At 46.9% G+C, this 24,692-nt stretch overlaps 1 protein-coding gene across 1 annotated transcript; it reads right to left on the bottom strand.

The window, feature by feature from the left end:
• LOC140720585 (uncharacterized) lies at positions 1–24,692 on the bottom strand. The gene is made up of 2 exons (XM_073035418.1): positions 24,597–24,692; positions 1–405 (listed from the first exon to the last, which is right to left on the bottom strand). The coding sequence occupies exons 1-2, from the start codon at positions 24,690–24,692 to the stop codon at positions 1–3; spliced, it is 501 nt and encodes a 166-aa protein (XP_072891519.1).

The raw sequence follows: 24,692 nt of genomic DNA on the forward strand, positions 1-24,692 counted from the left end.
CTACCACAAGGAATTGACTAGAAGGGTCAGGTTGGGCCAGGATGGGAGCGGAAGTGAAAGCATCTTTAGCTCCGAGAAGGCCGAGTTCGCTTCGGGGGTCCAGTTTAAAGGGGTCGCAGGAGAGGTGAATCGAGTAAGGGGCGCTGCCACCCGGCTGTAATCCCTGATGAAGCGACGGTAGAAATTTGCGAACCCCAGAAATCGCTGGAGTTGCTTAAGCGTCGTGGGGTTTGGCCACTCCGCCACCGCCCGGATCTTTTCGGGATCCGCCCTCAATTGCCCGCCCTCAATGATGTACTCCAGCAAACTGACGGAACGGGCATGGAACTTGCACTTCTCTGCGTTAACGAATAGCTTGTTCTCCAAAAGCCTCTGAAGAACCTGATGGACATGGTGCGTGTGTTCCTGGAGAGTGCGGGAGAAGATTGAGATGTCATCCAAATAAAAGAAAATGAAACGGTTAATAAATTTCGTAAGGACATAGTTTATCAGGGCTCGAAAAACAGCGGGGGCATTGATGAGGCCGAATGGCATGATCAGGTATTCGAAATGACCAAGAGGGGTGTTACACGCTGTTTTCCCACTCATCTCCCTCCCTTATCCTGACCAGGTGATAGGCACTCCGCAGAAAATTGTGGCTCCGTGAAGGGGCTCGAAGGCAGAGGTGATAAGGGGCAGTGGAGACTTATTCTTTATGGTAATGCTACTCAGGCCACGGTAGACAATGCAGGGGCTCAGAGAGCTGTCCTTCTTCCCCACGAAGAAGAATCCTGCCCCTACAGGGGAAGATGAGGGTCGGATAATGCCCGGGTCGGAAAGAGTCATTTAGGTAAGCCTCCATTGCTTCCCTTTCTGGTCGGGCAGGTTATATAGCCGACAGATGGGTAGAGGGACCCGGGGAGAAGGACCCACTTGTAAATTGTACAGAATGTCCCATTACTAACATGACTCAGTGTGTTTCATCATACTACTTTGCGGCGTTCGTAACAGGATCCAACGGATGTTATTACAGAAACGGAGAGAGAGGGTGAAGACCGCGAAGACCAGTTTAGGAAAGCGAGATCGAGGATACGGTGTGGGAAGGAGAGTGGTTAAGCAGGCGGGGTGAGAGAGGTCAGCGAGATGACACGGGTTGCTTGTTTCTGAAGGACTTTAGAATGGAAGCGCTGTAATCCCAGAATTCCCTGCAGAAAGGAACGTCCTCTAATCGCTCAGTGCATTTATGGACAGTATTCTCTGACTCACACTTACCGACCTCATCCCAGTCTCTCTCTCAACCCGTAGTGTCTATTTCGCTCCCAAGTATTTTAATTTCGCGTCTCTCTGTATCCGCCAATCTCCCCTACCCACCTCCCCCCCCCCCCCCCCCGGCCAATTACTCTCCCTACCCGCTTTCACTCATATCTTACTCCCCTCACCGCTGTCTTGGGCTCTCCCCTTCCGAGTTCTCTTCCAATCTTCCTCCTCACACTGATCTTTCCACATCACAAATATCTGTTCTCACTCCAGATCTCTCGACTTCCCCGGTCTCCCTCCCCCTGGTCTTTCTCTAAGCCCTCGGTCTCTCCCTCTACCCCGCCCCACCCGGTCTCGCTCAGTTTCTCTCGCCCTCTACCGTTTCTCCTCTCCTAAATTCTCGACTGCTTCTCTCTCCCTTCCGTCCTTCTGAGACTCTCGCCGCCGTCTCTTTACATTCGTTAGTCTCTTTCTCCTCAGTGAGGAAGACTAACGGAGCATTAAGCGGGATCTGGACCAATTTGAACAACGGGCTGAAAAACGGCAGGTCGGATGTAACACATACATAAGTGTTCGATGTTGCACTTTGTGAGGACCAGCCAGGGTTGATCTGACACACTGAGAAACAGGGCACTGAAGAGTACGATAGAACAAAATAATCTGGGAATGCAGGTCCTTATTCAATGAAAGTTGTGGCGCAGTTGGACAAGGTCGCGAAAAAAAAATTCGTACATTGGCCCTCATAGACGAAAGTACTGAGTACAGGAGTTGGGATGTTATGTCGATGCTGTTTAAAAAAATATTGAGGCCTAATTAGGAATATTGTTGTGTTTTTGCTCAACTACCAACAGGGCAGATATAAATACGTTTGAACGGATACAGAACAAAGTTAACCAGCTATTGCCGGGACTGGATGTTCTGAATTAAAAGGAACGATTACGTATGTTAGCACTTTATTTCCGAGCGGGTAGAAGGTATACAACCGAGGGGAGATTTGATAGAGGTATACAACATTAAGACGAGTATAGAGAGTGTAAATGCAAGCGGGCCTTCTCCACTGATATTGGGCAAGAATACAACTGGAGATCATGGGTGAAGGGTGAAATGTGAAATGTTTAAGGAAAATAGGAGGGGAAACTTCTACACCCAGATGGACCCCAGAGTGTAGACAGTGCTGCCTACGCAAATGCTTGTTGAGATTCCGATGTGAACGTTTAAGAGATGATTGGATGAGCACACGGATGAGAGGGATATGGATGGCCACGGTCCGGGTGATGTCGATGGCAGTAGGCAGTTTAAATAATTCCTCACTGACGGGCTGAAGACCCTGTTTCTGTGCGGTGGTTCCCTCTGGCTGTCTCGCTGGATATCTGGGTTAGAGCTTTAGTGTCTCACAGCACCGACCAATCTAGAAAGTCGTTGATACTGTTTTATCCCTCTGTCCTTGCACACACTGAAGCATGGAGACTGAGTTAATGGATGGTTACAGCATGAGACGATGGAAGCCTTGGAAGTTGTTTATTCTAAATTCTCCAATTCCCTGCGATGATTTGAAGGAAGGAAAAAAATGTGAGCCCGGTTATTTGCTTTGCTTTCGCTGCGTTTTTAGTTTGTGTAGTTTTGAGTGTTTCATTTATTATTAATTTCAGAGGGAGACACGGATTTCACACCGGCCATGTGGATTCACGGTAAAATAGATCGAAATATGAGCGTACCTACAGCCGATACGATAAAACCACGATTCAGAGGTAAATTGGCATTTGGATAACTTGGTGCGTACTTGAACTGGGAATTTGGAATTGGAATTTTGGAAGGCTAGTTATTTTAATAAGCAGAAAAACCTGCTGCTGAACACTTTGAAATGCTGTTTTTAAGTTGCAGGGCTCCATTGGAAATGATTGCTTTGAAGTCATTGTAGCATCTGCCCTGTAATATGTAAATGACAGGTCAGATTAGATAACGTGGCGGTTCAGTCAATAGCTCAGCGATCTGCTTACGTCTTCAGCCCTATTTCCGTAAATTAGCATCTTCTCTGTAACATGTAAATAACGGGATAGTGAAGAAAACGTGCCGGTGCAGTCAATAGCTGAGCGATTTGCTTACATCGTCACCCCTAATTCCATTAACTTTCCAGCTGTTGCTGGGTGGTCAAGTTAAATCGGTTATTTCACTCAGCCCTGTTTCGCGGAACACTGTAACTGCAGAGTCCAAAATAGAGTTGTAACTTGTACCACAATTTCGACCCTCCGTGCAGAACACGGTTGTCCGCTGTCTTCCAGCAGGAAGTCACCCTATCTACTACATGATCTACCTTCTGTTAGGAAGCCAAATCTGAATCAACGCAACCAGGTTTCCTTCGATCCCATGTCTCTGACCTTCTGAATGAGTCTACTATGGGGAACTGATCAAACGCCTGACCAGAATTAATGCACCCACATCGACTGTCCTGCTTCCTCTGTTGGTATTATTTTCATTTTTTTTTTCAAATAATTCTATCTGGCTCATAGAGGACAACATGCCATGTTGTCTCTCCGTAACCAGACAACATTTCTCCAAATATTCATAATTTCCTTCTTCAATAATCCTCTCCAGTAGTTTACCCACTACTGATGTAAGGCTCCCTGGTCTGTAATTCCAAGAAGTATCCCTATTATCTTTCGTTAACAAATGAATAATATTCCCCCTCCCCAAGTCATCCGGTTCTACATTCGTGGCCAGCGAAGACACAAACGTCCTGTTCAAAAGCTCACTAATATCTTCTCTCGCTTTCCCAAATTACCTGGACTATATTCCTTCTGTCACTGGGGAATCATCCATCATAATGTTTTCGAAGTTTCCCCCGAATCCTCTTTCTGAGCGTCTGCCGTTTTACGCTGTGTTCACATTCATCAATGTATTCAGTGAGGAGCTTCACTGCCTTTTTGGACTCCAGACACAAGTTGTCCTCTGATCTGCCCAGACTCCTCCAGTCTCCGCCTGTTCTTCACAGTGCAATTCGCCAAGAACTTCTCAAGTCCCCTTCTACCTCTTCTAACTCCATTGTTAATTTTTTTCCTTTCTACATTCTGACCCGCTATAGCCTTACCTGATTCTTTCTACCTAATTTTTAAGTATCGTTCTTTCTTCCTCTTGAGGAGTTGTTCCAACTTTCTTGTCACCCAGAGTTACTTTACGCTATCATCCTTTCCCTGCTTCACGGAGACAAGCCTATACAGAACCCTATGTCAGTACTCCCTATACAATCCCCTCATATTTGTTGCGCATTTCCCTGAGTAGATCATTTCCAAATTTACCTTCCCGAGTTCCTGCCAGGTAGCACCATAATTAGCTGGTCTCCAGTTAAATAGATCCCATGCTCCCTGGTCAAGGTCAATGGAGGGGAGTTGTGCCCTGTTGTTCTGTAATGCTGAGCCGCGGAAAGATCTGTCACCTGATCCATTTCCTTTTGTAATATTAGAACCGGTACGGACTGTTCACTAGTCCACCTGTCTTCTCATAGTGACATTAATCCTTCCTGGACACAACTGAGAAATTATGCTATACCGAAAAGTTTCACCTTGGGGAGTTGCCAAAGAATATTATGAAAGTTTCAGTTACCCATGCCAATAACATGGCAAATGTCCATGTCCCGCTTCCCGATCGGTTCCTCACTGTTCCCGTTGCAGTTTTTTTTTTATTAGAGGGGTGGCTGTATAGAATAGTCCAAATGAGCTGATCACATATCTCTGTTTGTCTCACTGTTGCCCTCCATATCTGCAGCTGCGATACTATCCCTGGTTTCCCATCGCGCTCACTTTCCAGTTTGTTACCCGAATCTGCCCATTTTGAAACATCTAAACCCCGGAAATTGCTGGAGCCATCCCTGCCCTTGTGACAGTCGAGTGTCTGTGATAGTTTGGAACATACTTCAACCGATGTAACAATCAAACCAGCAGCATTGAGCGTTTGTATTGCTATCAACCTGAACTGTATGAAGTCAGCAATCTTCCGCCGATTCTGCATTTCCCGGATGACCAGGCATATGATTGTTTGAATTAATGACATATTTGCTAAACCAGTTCATTGTAAAACAGCTTTATTTGAAAACTCCGCTGAATTGTCATTAGACTCGGGCGTTATCTACACAGATGGCCAGTTAATGTAAACACATATTTCATTCCATTCCTTAGCTCTTCTCTGAATTTCCTCTGTGTCAGTGTATAGATACAAGTATTGGTGCACACGCTGAGCATTTGTAATATATACCCAATTTGTTGGAGGATGTATACTGGGGAACTCAAATATCTGTCCTGGTAAAAATAGTTTTCCTTTTGCCATTTCAGGGAATGGGCTACATCGGGCATCCAAAATAGTATGAAATTAGCTGATATAGAAAACAACAAAATCATCGATTTTCTGCGTTTTTCCACCTCGGCATCTTTCTGATTGTCGCTGCTGTACCGAAGCCTTCTGCGGACTCTATTTGACACAACGATATGTCTTACGGTTAATCCGTTAAACACCAGGATTAAGCCGATTGGTAGCAATGGTGTTAAAATACAGTCCAGTAATGCGTATCCTCTCCACACGGGTGAAGTCGCGTACTCATATGTGGTGGTGCACCGCCACGGCGTGTTGTCAATGATGACGTAAGGTTCAATGGCAAAGTATAACGGGGCACATTTCCCGCAGCTCAGTATAACCACGGTCACGATAACCGCCGTTGCTGTTCTCTCGGTGCAGTATCGCTCCCGCAGCTTTCGGCAACATATTGCGATGAAGCGATCGAAGGTAAAACTGACAGTGAACCATACAGAACAGTCCATCGTTACTAACCGAAATACAAGTGTCAGAGCGCATACAGGAGTGATGAGCAGGGATCTGGAATAAATGTAGATATTGTTGGTTTGTTCCACTAAAGCAACAACGATAACCACCATCAGATCCGCTGTTGCCATTCCAACCAGGTAACGGGTGATGCATTTGGAGAGTCCGCATTTTCCCCGAGAAAGGATCACAATCGCCGTTAAGTTAACTGCAAGAAATTTGGAAACAAAATTGAAATACGTTCAGCTCCGTGAATGCCCCATTCTACCGATGCTATGCAGGTATGGTCTGTTTGGAAGTGGAAAGCGGGAATCCAGTGTTTGCGGTCTCCGTCGCTGCACTCCGGCTGGAGGACAATGACGGATGTGAGTGTCAGTGGATTGGCGACCTTCCCACAGTTTAGAGCGAGGCATCCGAGTTCCACGACTCACGGACCGGTGAGCAGTCGATCGCTCCTGTAAACAACACCATTTCCATTATTAGAGGTGAAAGAACAGACGTGATTATTTGTAGCGGTATCAAAGTGGCATCGAGGAGATATAAAGCACGAGTTTTCTTTTACTGCCTTACAGAAGAACAGACCGACGAGTCGCAAATAGACTGGACCGTCATTTAAATAAGCTGCCACGTTGTTCTAAGATCGAAGTGTCGGCACTGATAGAGACTCGGACCGAGAAAAGCAGAGACCCGCATCACTTCAGAAAGCCTAGCGAGGTGAAATTATGAAACAATGTCAATATCGGCACGAACATAATTGATAAAAGAAAAATCACTTCGTTCAAATTATGAAACGGTGTCAATATCGAAGAAAACACTGCGATCGAAGTATAAAAAATGAAAATGCCTGAATCCTCCATTCCGGAAACACGTTTCAGCATCTGAGCTCAGTAACAGTGCGGATACCGCAACAGAGTAACGACGGCACCATACATAAAGTGACCAGCTCCGGCATCTTACCGGGGACACCAACCGCTACAAGTGTGGGATAGAAAATGGCCGCGATGTAGTAAATCGCCGGATATCCCATATTCCGTCAGAAGCAGGGTTCAGTTGTACGGAGCGTTTCAGCTGCTCAGATGGACTGGTGATCGGTTTAGCAGACTTTTATTGAGGTGAAAGCAATTCCACTGAGGCAATTAGCGTGGCGATCACGTCAGGGACATTATTGACAACCAACTGCACAAACAATTACGTTAAACTATTTTTACTCACTGTCCCCGTGTCATTAATTTGACGCCTCAAGGGATATTTCAATCTATTTACTTTAAATAAAGTATGATGTGAATTTTCCATGTTATTTTCCATGATACCTAGCTTCGGCAATTTAAATAGGATATTTTTATATCTGTGTTGCTTTTAAAGTCGGCATGCATATTGAAGTCGAATTATTTTGTAACATTTTAGATAGATAGATAGATAGATAGATAGATAGATAGATAGATAGATAGATAGATAGATAGATAGATAGATAGATAGATAGATAGATAGATAGATAGATAGATAGATAGATAGATAGATAGATAGATAGATGGATACTTTATTCATTCCCATGGGGAAATTCAACATTTTTTTCCAATGTCCTATACACTTATTGTAGCAAAATTAATTACATACAATACTTAACTCAGTAAAAATATGATATGGATCTAAATCACTCTCTCAAAAAGCATTAATAATAGCTTTTAAAAAGTTCTTAAGTAGTTTACTTAAATACATTGAGTCCTAACCCCGGCACTTTAACATATCTTACTCCTGGCGGTTGAATTGTAACGCCTAATGGCATTGGGGAGTATTGATCTCTTCATCCTGTCTGAGGAGCATTGCATCGATAGCAACCTGTCACTGAAACTGCTTCTCTGTCTCTGGATGGTGCTATGTAGAGGATGTTCGGGGTTTTCCATAATTGACCGTCGCCTACTCAGCCCCCTTCGCTCTGCTACCGATGTTATACTCTCCAGTACTTTGCCCACGACAGAGCCCGCCTTCCTTACCAGCTTATTAAGACGTGAGGCGTCCCTCTTCTTAATGCTGCCTCCCCAACACGCCACCACAAAGAAGAGGGCGCTCTCCACAACTGACCTAAATTGACGGAGCACATTCGCTTCTGAGATTGAGGGAAGGAGTTTGTTCTGGCGGGTGAAATGGAGAACACTTCTTTATTAAAGGGGAACATTCTTTCATTCTTTTCTTTCGTTCATTCCAGTCATTCCGGGCGGTTTGACTGATGGGAATGACATGACAGCTGACATGTATTGCAATAAAATACACTGCACATATTCCTCCAAACACTGTAAAAGATCCACAGCGATATTCCAGAGGCCTGTGATCAAAAATGGAACGTGTCCTCAGGAAATTAGCGAGGGCTGTGGACAGTTTGAGGAACAATCTTTTCCAGCGCACAGCTGTGATGTTTGACAGGAGCCTGCCCTCTTCCAGCGAATGGCTTGACCACCTCATACCCGTGACCTGCGATGCAGTCGATTTAACTTTAAAGATATTCTAAAAACCCGCCACAATTCTACCAGTATTTCGCCATCCATTCTATGTTTGAACAAAAGTGACAGGTAAAATCTTGAACATTCCGCAGGTTTTCAGGTTATTATTTGCCACGAAGTTGTTTGTTTTGCTCCTGATTTGCTTTCAGGTATATTGTCTTTCATACAATCATAGAAACATAGAAAACTTACAGCACAATATAGGCCCTTTGGCCCAATGTTGTGCCGAACATGTCCCTACCTTAGATATTCCGAGCGTTACCCATAGCCCTCTATTTTTTTAAGCTCCATGTACCTATCCAAACGTCTCTCAAAACACCCTATTGTATCCGCCTCCACCACCATTGCTGGCAGAACATTCCACGCACTCACCACTCTCTGCGTAGAAAACCTACCCCTGACATTTCATCTGTACCTACTCCCCACACCCTAATCCTGTGTCCTCTTGTGGCAACCATTTTCGCCCTGGGAAAAAGCCTCTGACTATCCACATGATCAATGCTTCTCATCACCCTGTACACCTCTATCAGGTCACCTCACATCCTCCGTCGCTCCAAGCAGAAGATCCGAGTTCAACTGCTTTCATAAGACAATCGTCACTATGAGTCTGTGCAGAACAGCGGATGTGGTCAAGCTCACCTGTCAATCACACTTCCTTCTGCTCCTGCAGTGCACGGCTCCGTGCCGATTGTGGTTCTCGTACCGATGAGCGGCCCTCGGCTTATTGGAGAGAGTCTCATCACTCTGTTTCCATTGTGGAACTCGTACTAATGTGCGGCCCTCGGTTGATTCGAGCAAGTAACACCTCTGCCTTCAAATCCATTCTCCCAAAGAGAATCACTACGTAACATTCGGATTGAGCTCCATCTGTAACTCCTCAGCGCAGCTCTGCGTCCTGTCACTGTCCTGTTGAAATCGGTGACGACCTTCTAAAATTATTCATAAAACCCTAAAAGCCGGGGGTCTCAAACCAATCCGTGCAGGACACCACTGGTCACCGACATCCAGGGAGAAAACGCTCCATCCACAACTACAGTCTGCCTTCTGTGGGCGTCGGTCCTGAATCCACCAGCCAACTCTCCCCGGATAACAAGCCTTCTGACGCTATGAACGGTCCTACCATGGTTAACCGTATCAAATGCCATATTAAGATCTATTTATACCAGATAAACTTTTCTACCTTTGCCAGTCTGTTTTGTCACATCCTCACCGAATTGAACCTGGCAGTGAGCTATGACCTGCCTCTCCCAAAGCCATTCTGATTCTCCCAAATCAAGTTCTCCCAAACCTTGCAAATTTGGTTTCTAAGAAACTTCTCCTATAATTTGCCCGTCACTGAAGTAGGTCCCCTATACTACAAGTGCGGCAGTGATAACGCAAAGGTAATCGCCAAGGGTGCAGAAATCTCTTCCTCCGCTTCCCACAGTACCGTGGGGTTTCTCGCAACTTCACAAGAGGACTTATCTATCCGAATGTGTTTCAAAAGTTCCTGTACATCCACTTTTTTACATCCTCGTCTTGTTTTTGCACATCAGCCCGTTTAGAACTGTCCTCCCAAATCGCTCTTACTGTTGAAAATTGAAGTAAAGTCGGCATTAAGGCCCTGTCCCACCTCCACCAACTCCAGCCGTATGTTTCATCTCTACCCCTGACCGGTCCTACTGTCACTCTAGTCATCCACCTTCACATACATCCAGAATGCCGTGGGGTTTTCAAGTTCCCTAATTCCAATCTTCAGGTCGTCCCGTGCTGCCTTGTAACTCTACAGCCGTGTCTGATCCTAGCTTTCTAAACCTGGTCAGTTTCTTTTTTCCTCTTGACCAGATGATCCACATCTCTGTCAAACATGGCTCCTTCACCTGCCCAGAACCCTATGCAAGTGCTGTCTAAAATACATTCTCATTTCCGGTGTACATTTCCCAGGGTGCATCCGTTCCCTGCTTTAGCTCTGAGATTCTAGCCTAAAGCATCACAATTACATTTAGCCAATTCATTACTTTGGAAACTTCGGGCCTGTGGGGAGACAGACACACAGAAAGACAGACAGACATACTTTATTGATCCCGAGGGAAATTGGGTTCCGGTATAGCCACAACAACCAAGAATAGTGAAGAAATATAGCAATATAAAACCATAAATAATTAAATAATAATGTTAGTCATGCCGAGTGGAAATAGGTCCAGGACCGGCCTATTGGCTCAGGGTGTCTGACACTCCGAGGGAGGAGTTGTAAAGTTTGATGGCCACATAGGATTGACTTCCTATGACGCTCAGTGTTACATCTCGGTGGAATGAGTCTCTGGCTGAATGTACTCCTGTGCCTAACCAGCACATTATAGAGTGGATGGGAGTCATTGTCCAAGATGACATGCAACTTGGACAGCATCCTCGTTTCAGACACCACCATCAGAGAGTCCAGCTCCACCCCCACAACATCACTGGCCTTACGAATGAGTTTGTTGATTCTGTTGGTGTCTGCTACCCTCAGCCTGCTGCCCCAGCACACAACAGCAAACATGATGGCACTGGCCACCACAGCCTCGTAGAACATCCTCAGCATTCTCCTGCAAATGTTAAAGGACCTCAGTCTCCTCAGGAAATAGAGACGGCTCTGACCCTTCTTGTAGACAGCCTCAGTGTTCTTTGACCAGTCCAGTTTATTGTCTATCCGTATCCCCAGGTATTTGTAATCCTCCACTATTAGCAGGACAGTATAGTTAGTTCGGTGACTGACATAGGTTCGTGGGGAGAGATCGCTGTCACGGGATTCGTTTGGGAACTGACACGATGGTGTGGGGAGAGAGCGGGGCACGGGGATTAGTTTCAGTACTGACACAGGGCTATGGGGAATATGCTGGGACAACGGGGCAGTGAAGTCAATTTGGGGTGACACGAGGCTGGGGAGATAGCGAGATGGTGGCATTATTTTGGTACTGACACAGGCCTCTGGGATTAGAGTATGTCCCCGTTTACGAAATGTGAGTGCCGGTACAAAGTGAAGCACACTAAAATACGAATGTTACTGTATTTTTCACAAGAGACCGTTTCGTGTTGTTCCATAAATAGTTACAATGACAAATCGAGCTTCCCCGCCCCATCCCTCCATCCAGTAGCTCCCCCTAACGGCCCAGCCCCGCATTTCCATGCTTTCACTCCAGCCTTCCATTGACCTCCAGGCTACGGAATCTCCGAGCCCAGGAGCACCGACAAACACACGAGAGCCTGGACTTCTGATCACCCACCCACCGGGCCGGCTCTCCCCCATGGATCACGGAGGTGAGGTAAATCTCCAATCTTCCCTCACCTTCCCACAGCCTCTTCGTCCTCAGAACCTATGGACCCAAAACGACTCGCAGGCGAGGCCACTCTGAACACACACTCGGGATGCCCCTGCGCCTTCAGCACCCTTACCGCCTGGGACAGAGGCAGGAGCTCGGGGGCGTTTTGCGTCCGGATGAGGATAGGCACCGGTGAAACACCGTATTGAATAGGAGTAGAAGGAACCTGCTGGTTGGAGGGGGAACACGGGTACTTCAAGGTACAGGCGACGGAGACACGGGCCAGATTCTCCCTACCCACTTCCAGTCCACCCCGGCTCTGGTCTGCACTGAGCTCCGGCTGCGACTCTAAATCCGACTGCAGACTGGGAACAGGGCTGGCTGTATCCCGTCCGCATACACCAACCCCCCGCCCCCCCCCCCCCCCCCCTCCCCGGGGCACTGCACCTCTCTCCGGCAGGCAGGCACGGTCCCGATCGGGAAGGACAAGGGGCACCAAAGAGGGAAGGGAAGAAAATTTCAGTGGAGGGGTCACGGAGATAGTGAGGGTCAGGTCGGAGGAGGGCGTCATGCAGAAGAGAGTGGTCGGGAGAGGAAGTGGGAATTGTCGCGAAGGCGGGTCCGAGAAGGGGATCGCGAGATGTGGTGGAGAGGGGGATCAGTGTGACAGGGAGGGAAGGGTCAGTCCGAGACGGAAAAGGCTGGATGGATCTTTCAGAGGGATTTTACAATGGAAGTTGTGCAATCCTAAAATGACGAGCGCGTATGAAAGCCCTCTAATGAATCACGGTACGTAAACGTTTTCTCTGACTCACAATGCCCCATCCTCCCTCATCCCACTCTGTGTCTCATCTCCCAGTCTCTCTATAACCCTCCCCCAGTCTCTTGCTCTGCCGGCTCCATCTAACATCTAGTGTCTCGCCTCACTTCTAGCAAGCTTTCTCATCGTCTCTCTCTCACCTCACGGTCACTCATCTGCGTCTCTCTCCAACCCTCAGGTCTCCCTGCAAGCTTCTCACCAACCCCCGACAAATCACTCGCTACTGCCTCCCGTCTCGTTTTCACATAGAAATATAGAACATAGGGGCAGGAGTAGGCCATTCGGCCCTTCGAGCCTGCACCGCCATTCGGTATAATCATGGCTGATCATCCAACTCAGAACCCTGCACATGCTTTCTCTCCATACCCCCTGATCCCTTTAGCCACAAGAGTCCTATCTAACTTCCTCTTAAATATAGCCAATGAACCGGCCTCAACTGTTTCCTGCGGCAGAGAATTCCACTGATTCACCACTCTCTGTGTGAAGAAGTTTTTCCTCATCTCGGTCCTAAAAGGCTTCCCCTTTATCCTTAAACTGTGACCCCCCGTTCTAGTCTTCCCCAACATCGGAAACAATCTTAACCAATCTTTTTATTTTCACCTATCTATAAAAGGTTTTACAGTCAGTTTTTATGTTCCCTGCCAGCTTTCTCTCATAATATTTTTTCTCTTTCCTAATTAAGCCCTTTGCACTCCTCTGCTGGACTCTGAATTTCTCCCAGTCCTCAGGTGTGCCGCTTTTTGTGGCTAATTTATATGTTTCTTCTTTGGACATGATACTATCCCTAATTTCCCTTGTCAGTCACGGGTGCACTACCTTCCCTGGTTTATTCTTTTGCCAAACTGGGATGAATAATTGTAGTAGTTCATCCATGCGATCTTTAAATGCTTGCCATTGCATATCCACCGTTAACCCTTTAAGTATCATTTGCCAGTCTATCTTAGCTAATTCACGTCTCATACATTCAAAGTTACCCTTCTTTAAGTTCAGAACCTTTGTTTCTGAATTAGCTATGTCACTCTCCATCTTAATGAAGAATTCCACCATATTATGGTCACTCTTACCCAAGGGGCCTCGCACGACAAGATTGCTAACTAACCCTTCCTCATTGCCCAATAACCAATCTAGAATGGCCTGCTCTCTAGTTGGTACCTGGACATGTTGGTTCAGAAAACTATCCCGTATACATTCCAAGCAATCTTCTTCCTCAGCACCCTTACCAATTTGGTTCGCCCAATCTATATGTAGATTAAAGTCACCCATTATAAGTACTGTTCCTTTTTTGCACGCATTTCTAATTTCCTGTTTAATGTCATCCCCAACATCACTACTACTGTTAGGTGGCCTGTACACAACTCCCACCAGCGTTTTATGCCCCTTAGTGTTACGCAGCTCTATCCATATCGATTCTACATCCTCCAGGCTAATGTCCTTCCTTTCTATTGCGTTAATCTAATCTTTAACCAGCAATGCTACCCCACCTCCTTTTCTTTCCTGTCTATCCCTCCCGAATATTGAATATCCCTGGATGTTGAGCTCCCATCCTTGCTCACCCTGGAGCCATGTCTCTGTGCTCCCAACTATATCATATTCATTAATAACTATCTGCACATTCAATTCATCCACATTTTTACGAATGCTCCTCTTATTGACGCACAAAGCCTTCAGGCTTGTTTTTACAACACACCTAGCCCTTATACAATTATGTTGAAAAGTGGCCCTTTTTGCTTTTTGCCCTGGATTTTGCCTGCCTGCCACTTTTACTTTTCACCTTACTTCTTTTTGCTTCTACCCTCATTTTACACCCCTCTGTCTCTCTGCCCTTGTTCCCATCCCCCTTGTAAATTAGTTTAAGCCCTCCCGAACCATGCTAGCAAACCTACCAGGGATATCCTCTCTCCCCGTCTCTTTCTCGTATTTCTCTCCCCCAAGTCCCTCTCTGCAGCCCTCCTTCTCTCTCTCTCTCTCTCTCTCTCTCTCTCTCTCTCTCTCTCTCTCTCTCTCTCTCTCTCTCTCTCTCTCTCTCCTCTCTCTCTCTCTCTCTCTCTCTCTCTCTCTCTCTCTCTCTCTCTCTCTCTCTCTCCCTCTCCACTTTTTCCTTCCACGTCCTACCTGAACACAGTTTTCCTCCACGCTCCGATCGTTCTGGCCATATTTCCGCCCATTCCAGATCCCTCAGCTCAGCCCGACCTCTCTCCCATTTCAAGTCCACTCTCTCTCTCCCCCGCTCTTTCTCTCAAACCTCAGACTCTCTCTACCCCAGCAGTCGCTCTCTTAGTCTCACTCTCCCTCCCCACTTTCTCTCTCCTCAGCACCAGACTCTCTGTCGCCCAGATCCTCTCTCTCTCTCCCAAACTCTTCGTCCAGTCTCTGCCTCTCTCACTCTTTCTCGCTCTCTTCCTTATCACTCCCTCTCGTTTCTTCCTAGTGTCCCCCTTCTCTTTCGCCACCAGCGCTCTCTCTCTTCACATCTTATCTTTCCTGACCCTTTGTCCCTCGTCTTTCTCACCCGTCTTCTCCCCTGTCTCTGTCGGTTCCCAGTGTCCCTCCACTCGTGTCTCCTGTTCCTCATTCTCTTTCCCAAAGTCTCTTCCTACCCAGTTTGTCTCAATAAACAGTCATCCCCTCTTACGCTTTAGTCTCTCTTTCAGCCCAAAATATCTGTGTCTCTCATTGAACGGGCACACACATGTCGTCTTTCTCCTCCAATCTCTTTCTCCCCAATCTATCTATCCCCAAAATGTCTCTCTCCTTGTCTTTTCTACTAGTATTTCTCGCCTCACCCTACTCGCTGTGGAGCCTCCCTCGCCCTCTCTCTCCATATCTCTCAGCATCTTTCGGAACCCATAGTGTCTCTAACCTTACTCTCTCTATACCCGCAGCCCTCCTCGCATCGTCTCTCCCTACCCACTCGCTCTACCCGTTCTCCCTCTCCCCAGTCTCTCTATCATCCAGTTTCTCTCTCTTCATTACTATCTTCTCGTCAGTCTCTCTCTCTCTCTCCCTACTCTCTCTACGTCACTCTCTCTACCCAGTCTTTCTCACTTCCATCTCTCTGCCCAGAGTCTCTCTACCCAGTCTTTCTCACTTCCGGTTTCTCTCTCTCTTATAACATTTTCCCACTACCGTATCTCCACCGTTTCTGGCACTGCCTCTCTCCAGCCCGTTTTCTCTCCCCCGTCAATCTCGGCCGTTCTTCTGTCCCTCAGACTATAACCCCCCGTGTGTCTCCCCACCCATCCGTCCTTCTCTAACCCCCAGTCTATTCCCCTTCCCACGAGTCTCTAACTCCCTCAGTCATTCTCTCCCGTCTCTCCAACCTCATGCCTCTCCCGAGCCCGGACTCTTTCTCGCTCATTTTCAATCGCTACCTATCCCCCCATCTCACTTTCCTCCAGGCTCTCTTTACTCCAGTCGCTTCCCCCTCCCAATCTCTCTCCCAGCTTTCAACCTCTCTCACCGTCTCTATGTGCTCCGATCTCGCTCCTCATCCTGGTCTCTGCCCAAACCAATTTCCATCTCCACTCCGATCTCACTTCCCAAACCACATCCACGAGCTTTACCCACCCCGATCTGTTTGTTCACCATGGCTACTCTCCGCATCCAAGGTCTCTCTCAATCTTCCCATGGTTCTTCTCTCTACCCCACCACTCTCTCTCTCTTGTTGTCACATCCCGCCCCGTTCTCACTCTCCTTAGCAATCCAGTCTGCCAGTCACTCTCTTCCAGATGTTCTTCGTCCTCAAGTCTCTCCCTCTCTCCAGTCTCTCTCTCTCTCTCTCTCTCTCTCTCTCTCTCTCTCCCTGACCACTCCGTCTCTCCCGCAATCGTAACGAGTTTTCCCCAGTCTCTCTCTCGCGTCCGAATCTCTGTCCCCGTGTCTCTCCCTTCGACACTCCCTTCGTCTCCCTTTCCACTAGTATCTCCACCCGCTTCGTCTGACTCTTTCCAAAGTCTCTTCTCACCCCTGTCTCTTCTCTCCTAGTATGTCACATATTCCCCAAAATGTCTGCGTCAGTCTCTCTCACCGCAGACTTCATTTCCCCTCCGATTCTCCCCATCCCTCCGTTTCTCTCTCCATAGACCCAGTCTCTCAGCCCCTCGTCGAGGGGAAGTGGTGGTGTTCGAGAGGGGAAGTGGGACTCGAGATTTTTATTATGTGATTGTGTCCTTGTGTGTGCTCACTGTGTGTGTCTGTTGGGTATGATCATCGATTTCCCAAACTTCCGGTTCACCTTTTCACTCTTTGGACATTGTGGGAGTCGGTGGCCGGTAAGGGAACTGCGCCACAAAGCCGCGGTTCGTAGACCGTCGGGAGATGATATCGGTAGGCTGGGGTTTCCAGTGTTAAACTATATCAGTGTTGCGTTGTTGTATTTTTACTGATGTTCTATGTGGCTGTGATGACATATGCATGCAGCCACGGCGTCACCGGGGTGGGGGTTGGGTTGGGTAGGTCGGTGTCGGGACTGTTATTACGTCATCATGATCTTGCGTGTGCTCACTGTGTGTGTGTTGGTAACGAGTCCTCGCACCTTGACCTAGTAACGCTGTCTCGTCTGTCTGCATTCATGAGTGTTCATATATGGATAAATGACAATTAAATTGAAATTGAATTGAACCGAACTGAGGAGGGTTGTAGACAGAAAGGGGGCATGGTAAGTGAGAGTGAGGGAAAATGGGGTTGAGTAGAGTGAGACAGGGGTAGGAGGACAGCAGGGTGAGGAGAATAAGAGAGGATGGAGGAACAAGGCTGAGAGATAGGAGGGTGTGCTGAGGGGTTGGAGTGGGCTGAGAGAATGGTAGGGTGGAAGAGAGAAACGAGGTAGTCGAGAGCACTGTGGAGAGGGGAGGGAAGACGAATGTGAGTGAGTTGCACACATTCAAAAACAGGATGTTAGTGGAGTTTACATTCCCTCTGCTGCAAAGTACGATCAGTTAACACAAAAAAATATGAAATTACACAGTTAAAGACCAGCAAGACGACAAAAGGAGAAAATGCCAGGAGAATCCAGAAACTATCCAACACATTCAGGGATCTTGCAACAGTTTAGTTCAATCCGATTACTCACACAGGCAGAACCAAGTGACAAGCATCATTCACCAAAAACTTGCTTTGAAACACAAACTCATGAAGGATACGGTCCATTACTATCAATACAATCCTCATTCAGTCTGAGAGCCGGAGTACATATTGATACGAGGACCGATCTATTATTACATATCCATAATAACCTTCCCGATAGAATATTACAGGATACACCAGCAAGAACAACTTCCTTCATGGACCGATTCCAAACATGCACAACATTCTGAAATCCAGAAATGAAAACAGTAGAAATATTATAACTTCAAGGAGAAAATGGATAGACGATGGTATGAACAGTGTATATATTGTACCGACAGTAATATCTACAACTGTTTCCACCTTAAAGTCACTACACAGTAATATTAAACAATTAGGCCGACACAACAATATTTATGTAATTGTCCAAAACGCCAGAACACTGAACACCACTAGAATAGACGGAAAGCTTTTGGCAATCGAGAAGTCATTACAGGTTTTTGTTACTCTCCCACCCGTGTAGGCGCGGGGTCAGGTGGTTCAGGCCTTGGTCTACTGATCTGAAACTCACTAGTTCGAGCCTCAGTTGAGGCAGCGTTTTGTGTCTTTGAGCAAGGCGCGTAACCACACGTCACCGGTGCCAAGCTGTATCGGCCCCTTGCCCTTCCCTTGGGCAACATCGGTGGTGTGGAGAGCGGAGACTTACAGCATGGGCAACTGCCCGGGCCTGCGCCCTGAAAACCTTCCAAAGGTGCAAATCCATGGTCTCACAAGACTAACGGATGCCTATCCCTCTCCCATCCCCGCCAAATATCCAGGGAAATGAAGAGGAAACGTGTTTTCCTCACAAAGTAATATAAGTCAACTTTAATGATAATCGGACCTTCTGCAGACACTCTCTGTGCAGGTGAACACATTAGGAAATTGATACAAGCTCGCTGGATACAGGTTAATTAGACAATTGATCTTAGGATGTTTGTGCACGTGGACTTTGTCTGCTCAAAGCGTGTTGGCGGACGTGCCGATCAGATGTTGGATGCGAACAGTTAAATCTCACTGCGGTGTTGTCTACTCACTGCGAGCACGGAGCGGTCCCGAGCTGGTCTCCGGTGCGCTCAGTGTGAATTCCGCCCGTTCTCCTTGTGTCGGCACTGTTTCCGCTCGGTGCTCCATTTCCTCACCGTCAGCGAGAAGCAACGGATATGCCGATCACTTGACCGGTGAGCATTGACACTGGAGGGCGGGATTTGTTACCGATAGACGTGTGGCGGTAACAGCAGCGGGAATGTGGTGAAAATACAAACAGAAGGTGGTTTGAGTTTAATGACCGGTGGGAGGTGGAAATACAAACAGAAGGTGGTTTGAGTTTAATGACCGGTGGGAGGTGGAAATACAAACAGAAGGTGGTTTGAGTTTAATGACCGGTGGGAGGTGGAAGTCGCCGGCTGCAGTTGCCGAAGAGCCTGTTCCGGATCTGGGTCTCGCTCGGGCTCTCAACCACTCTCGCAGCTGCCACGTTCTCCGATGACCGTCAGTTCTGCCGTGTCGAGATGGAAAACAGAAACTGCGACAGCCTCTGGGAAGAACTTAGATAGTTTGTTTGTTAATTAGTTGAATGATTGACGTGAGGGGATATTTCGCTGCGCTGATGAACTGCTCTCTGAATTTGGACTGAGTTACCCCATAAATAAACGTGTTTGTGCAGCAACTTAATATCATCAGCATGTATCCGGTGTGTTGAAATATATATTCCGAATCGTTGTAACTATTCTGATCCAATCCAGCAATGGTGTAATAAAGGAATTCGGCAACTTTTACCGACCACAGGATGATGAAGCTTCCGGAGATGGTGAGGAGTAAGATCACAGACCTCCTCCTGCTTTCCATCTCCGGGTCTCTGCGGTTCTCCGTCTTGCTCTGGCCCCTCAGCCCCTTACGGACGCGACTAGCCACTAAAATGTGTCTGACTGTCAGAGCGTTGAGCAGTAGTATTAAAACAAACGGGAATAATGGCGCTAGAACGGTAGAAAGCCAACTGTATCCCACCCACCCAGGATCAGTATAGTAGCTCGATTTACGAATGCAGTCCCAGCGTATATTGTCAATTACTTTCAGAGGTCGATACATAAAGAAGTAGGGCACATTTTTAAAGCAGAAAAGAACACTGGTTGTTGTCAAAACTACAGCTGCAGTTTTCCCGGTGCAATATTTTGCTTTCAGCTTTTGACAACAGATGGCGACAAACCGATCAAACGTAAAAGTGACGGTGAACCAGACAGAGCAGTCTGTTGCTGCCCTTGCTGGGACAGAGATGGAACTGCATACGGGGGTCATCTCCAGAAAAGAACCGGGGAAGTAATAATAACTGATCCGCCACAATATGACCTGAAAGATAATGGTTAGTAGATCCGCCGTTGCCATGGCCACCAGGTAGCGAGTGGTGCAGGTGGAGAGGCCGCACTTTCCCCGAGACAGGATCACAATCGCCACTAAATTCACTGGGGGAACAGCAGAAAAAAATAATGAGTGAATTACTGTCACGCCGCACCACGGCTCTCAACACAGAGATGTGCTGAAAATTCAGAACAATCAAAGTTTGCTGACAATGCATTTCCGGAGTTTAAAAAGTGTAAAGCGGGAATCGCAGATTTCTCTTACAACTGCATGCATGCCGGCTGAATGGTAAGAGTACTCGGTCCTGGAAAAGGAGCAGGGTTTGGGAAGGATGCATTGTCAACGAATTGGCGTATATGCTTTGGTTTAGAGAAATAATTCCAAATGTCCAACGATCAAGGTTTTGACATATACAAAGCCTGGATAACTCGGCAATTTCTTGGCGACGATGTTTGCTGCGTTTCCGTCAGATACGTCCTGGAATCGCCCCTCAGAGCGGAGCCCCGATCCCGCCGCTTCTGTCTCCCGTTCGCGTGACTTCACGTCCTCTTCAACTCCTTTTTGCCATCCGCGTACAGGAACCTCCCTTAGTTCGCTTCTTTAAAATTCTGTAACTACGTTTGACCGTGGTCGGTTGCAATCAGGAAGTTCTATTTCCCGATTTTAAAGATTTAGCATGTATTTTGAACGTTAGTGCTTAAACCATCCAATTTCCAAAAGAAAGCCAATGTATGTGTTTTTTTCAAAATATTTGCATCTTTTAGTAGTTGTTCCAAAATTACTGCCGTATTATTCCAAATGCTGCCAAGCTTATTGTTTCGGAGCGGAGTATCACATGTACCTTACCCCGTCCGATCTCCCACAGACACTGCTGGATTGGCTCTTCACTACACGTATCGTAGGACATGGAAACAAGCCCTGGTGTACTGAAACTCTAACAGACCCTTACTTGAATTTTGGAATCTCACGATGGTTCGATGTCTTACTCACAAGTGATGTCTACAGTTCTCCCCTGAATCTCAGCGGCGATCCGCTCCCCGCCTTCCCTTCAGACTTGAAGCGATTTCTTAAAACGCAGCGCAGTACGATAAATCTGAATGTAAAGCATCTTACACTATTGACACGGAATCATACCAACTAGCCCGAAAAGGTGCTGATCGCGCTGGATTATCGGAGTTTACTTTGACAGCGGCTTTGCATTGGTAAATCAGAACTGCCTGCTCTGAATCCACAAAATGAATCTAACTGTTCGATCTTCCACTCTACATCTGTTTCAACTGCCGCTTTACATTCCGCCGAGGCCACGGATTAAACGGCGAGGGAGTTTCTGAACGAACACAGGGATTTGTCACAATGTCTGCACCGCACTCACCGGCATCACAACGCTGTCGGTAACCGAACGCGTCCAATGACCGCGGACACTAAACTGTAAACTTCACTCCGCCTCTGTTCTTACCAGGAACACCAATAACGGCCATGATCAAGAAGTATATTTTTCTCACACGGTAAAATGTTTCAAGCATGCTGTATGATATCCAGCCTGTCTTCCAGTTGCCTCGTGATCTCGCTAAAGAAACTCTGAGCTGATGAATCTCCTCGGTCATTAATTTATACTCGCGCCAGCACACTGAATATTCAGTATTACACAAGGCTGACGTACTTTCCAACAGCTGGGGTAAAAATAAACATGATGTCATTCAATTAAAATCCCAATTGCGATGAGATATGGATTGCACACGAAATTACAAAATCTCAGACAAAGAAATGACGATTGGAGAAGTCAGTGAGTGTTGTGAAACACTCCCAGACTCGCCTCTCGGTTTAATGATTGTTATTGTAGATCCTGTCCATTCCTTGGCCCCATGGGGGTGGACATCATAGACCAATGCTGTATCCTCATCGGCTGCTCTGTTTCACTCTGAGAATTGCTCCGGAGACAGATCTTACAATAGAATTATGTAAAACAGAATATTTTTTTTTGTATGTCCCTTTGTAACATTGTGAAGGGCTTTAAACTAATATCGCTTCCAAGGTTACGAAGACAGCCAACTTACCAAACCGTTCATCCAATGAATCGCAACACACACAAAATGCCGGAAGAACTCAACAGGTCAGGCAGCATCTCTGGAAATATGTCGACGCTCTGGCCGGGACCCATTTCCTGATTCATTAGCGCATCGTCGAACACCCCAGCTGCATCGACAAAGTTTTCCAGCGGCCAGCCGTTCCCATTTCTATCCCCATTCCAGGTGCGACATATCCATGGCCTCCTTTTCTGCCACGATTGGCCACTGTCAGATTGGAGGGGTAACTCCTTTCATTCCGTCAAAGTAACCTCCATCTTATGGCATGGACATGGGTATCCCCATCTTCCGGTATTTCCACCTCCCCCTTCCCTCTTCTTTACTTCTCCACTCTGGACTCTTAATCTTCTCCTCGTCTGTCTTTCCTCTCCCCCGGTGCCTCCCCTCCTTCCCTTTCTCCCATGGTCCACTCTCCTCTCCTATTATATTCCTTCTTCTCAAGCACTGTGCCTATTCCGCTAATTCCCTCCAAGACACTTACTTGTTCACCCTACTCCAATCACGTGACTTCACCTAGCAGCTTCCGGCTTGTTCTCCTCCCGCTACCCAAACATTCTTATTCCGGCATCTTCCTCCATTTGTTCTCCAGCTCTTTCCTGGGTTCGCCCCCGCAAAGTCAAACGCTTTTCCATTTCCATAGATGCTGCCTGACCGGCTGTGTCCCTCCAGCACTGGTGCGGCCCGTCACATGTTCGCAGTGGTATGAAGCAAAGTAATTCAATCTCCGTACACACGACCCTCGAACCGGTGAAAATGTTTAAACCGGCAGAGCATCTGCATTCATTACATTAGTACCAACAATGACAACTAATTGGTAGCGTTGTTGATAGTGAGGTAGGTGATCGGGTTTACGTATTTGACGAACTGACCAGCATTTCCATTGGGAATACTACACAGTATTCCATATTCTGTAGTTTGCTCGTGACGAAGTGCTTATGTCTTGAGTGATCTGAACTGAGCGGCACACAAGGAAATACTTCCACTGTGACTAGATACTCGTTGCAGTAATATATCAATGGGTCGTGGGTTACGGGATTAATTTCATTAGATGGATACTGAACGTCAGGTCGGGATCAATATTGAGGTACGTGGGGATGATCGTCCATGGGTGAGCAGTGCTACGATATTGACAGAGACTGACGGGTTCTCGTGAGTGCTGATTCAGAATCAGAATCAGGTTTATTATCACCGTCAGGGGACGTGAAATGTGTTAACTTAGCAGCAGCAGTTCAATGCAATACATAATCTAGCAGAGATAATAATAATAAATAAATAATAATAATAAATAAATAAAACAATAATAGTAAATAAACAAGTAAAACAGTTACGTTTAAGGAATAGATTTTGAAAAACGTGCAAAAACAGAAATACTGTATACTAAAAAATACTGAGGTATTGTCCAAAGATTGGTCATTTAGGAATCGGCTGCTAGAGGGAAATAAGCTGTTCCTGAATCACTGAGTGTGTGCCTTCAGGCTTCTGTACCTCCTCCCTGATGGTAACAATGAGAAAAGGGCATACCCTGTGTGCTGGAGGCCCTGAATAATGGACGCTGCCTTTCTGAGAAGGACATGGTAATGGAATTCCAAATATCAGTGAAGGTAGTGATGCGAATTGATAATGTGGTGTTTAATACTTGACTTCACTGAGGGGAAATGTCATAGTGCAGAAATATATAATATTGGCCCGATTAGCATCGGGTAATTTTCTGCTCCCCATCGGTCAACGATGTGATTACAATGGAGCTGACGCAGTGGTGTGCCATCAGGAGAATGGAACAGTTCAGATATCAGTGTCATTTTGACCCCAATTCTTTTCCACAGCCCCTGTTCACTCATCGAACCAGTTGTTCCGAGCTTTCACCCCCCTGCCTGAAGATGAGCCCGTTGCATGTTGTACTTAGTTTCTGATCTCTCTCGCTTTGTGGCCCTTCGTGGCTCGTTATGTTGCCGGTTCTGATTAATTTTATCGATCGCCGCTGAATCTTCTCCGCTGTTCTCCTTTTAGATCAAACTCCTCAGTCTTTCCTGAATCGATGAGTGAAACGTCGATTGAAGAAAGGATATGTTTGAAGAAAGGATATCGTCTGCCGGCATGAACACACGATCCAGAAGCAGCAGAGAGTCATTAACTACGGTCCGCCACTCTCATGCAGCTCTGCGTCTCGGTGGAGCACCTCCTCGCCTGGAATCGTCTTGTCTCTGAACCGCGAGTTCTGCTGCACAAACGGATACGATGAATCTCTAACCCGGCATTGCAACTTCCTGTCCCAGAGCGTCTAACACTTCGAGCTCCAGCGCTCTCTGTATTCTATACACCGTGACAAGATCGTCTTCTTAGTCTGTCTATTGACTGGACGAGATTTGACCTGGGCAACCGCTAATAAAGACAGCATTTGCAATAAGTATAAAGATTTCACCTCTGACGAGAGCTGGGCCTTCCGAGATGTGCAGAGGAGGCACCGGATCTGATACTTCTCCTGCGACAAGGATTGTGCCGTGGAATCCAGGATCAT

Source organism: Hemitrygon akajei, unplaced genomic scaffold (assembly GCF_048418815.1).
Source record: "Hemitrygon akajei unplaced genomic scaffold, sHemAka1.3 Scf000045, whole genome shotgun sequence".
Taxonomy (NCBI): domain Eukaryota; kingdom Metazoa; phylum Chordata; class Chondrichthyes; order Myliobatiformes; family Dasyatidae; genus Hemitrygon; species Hemitrygon akajei.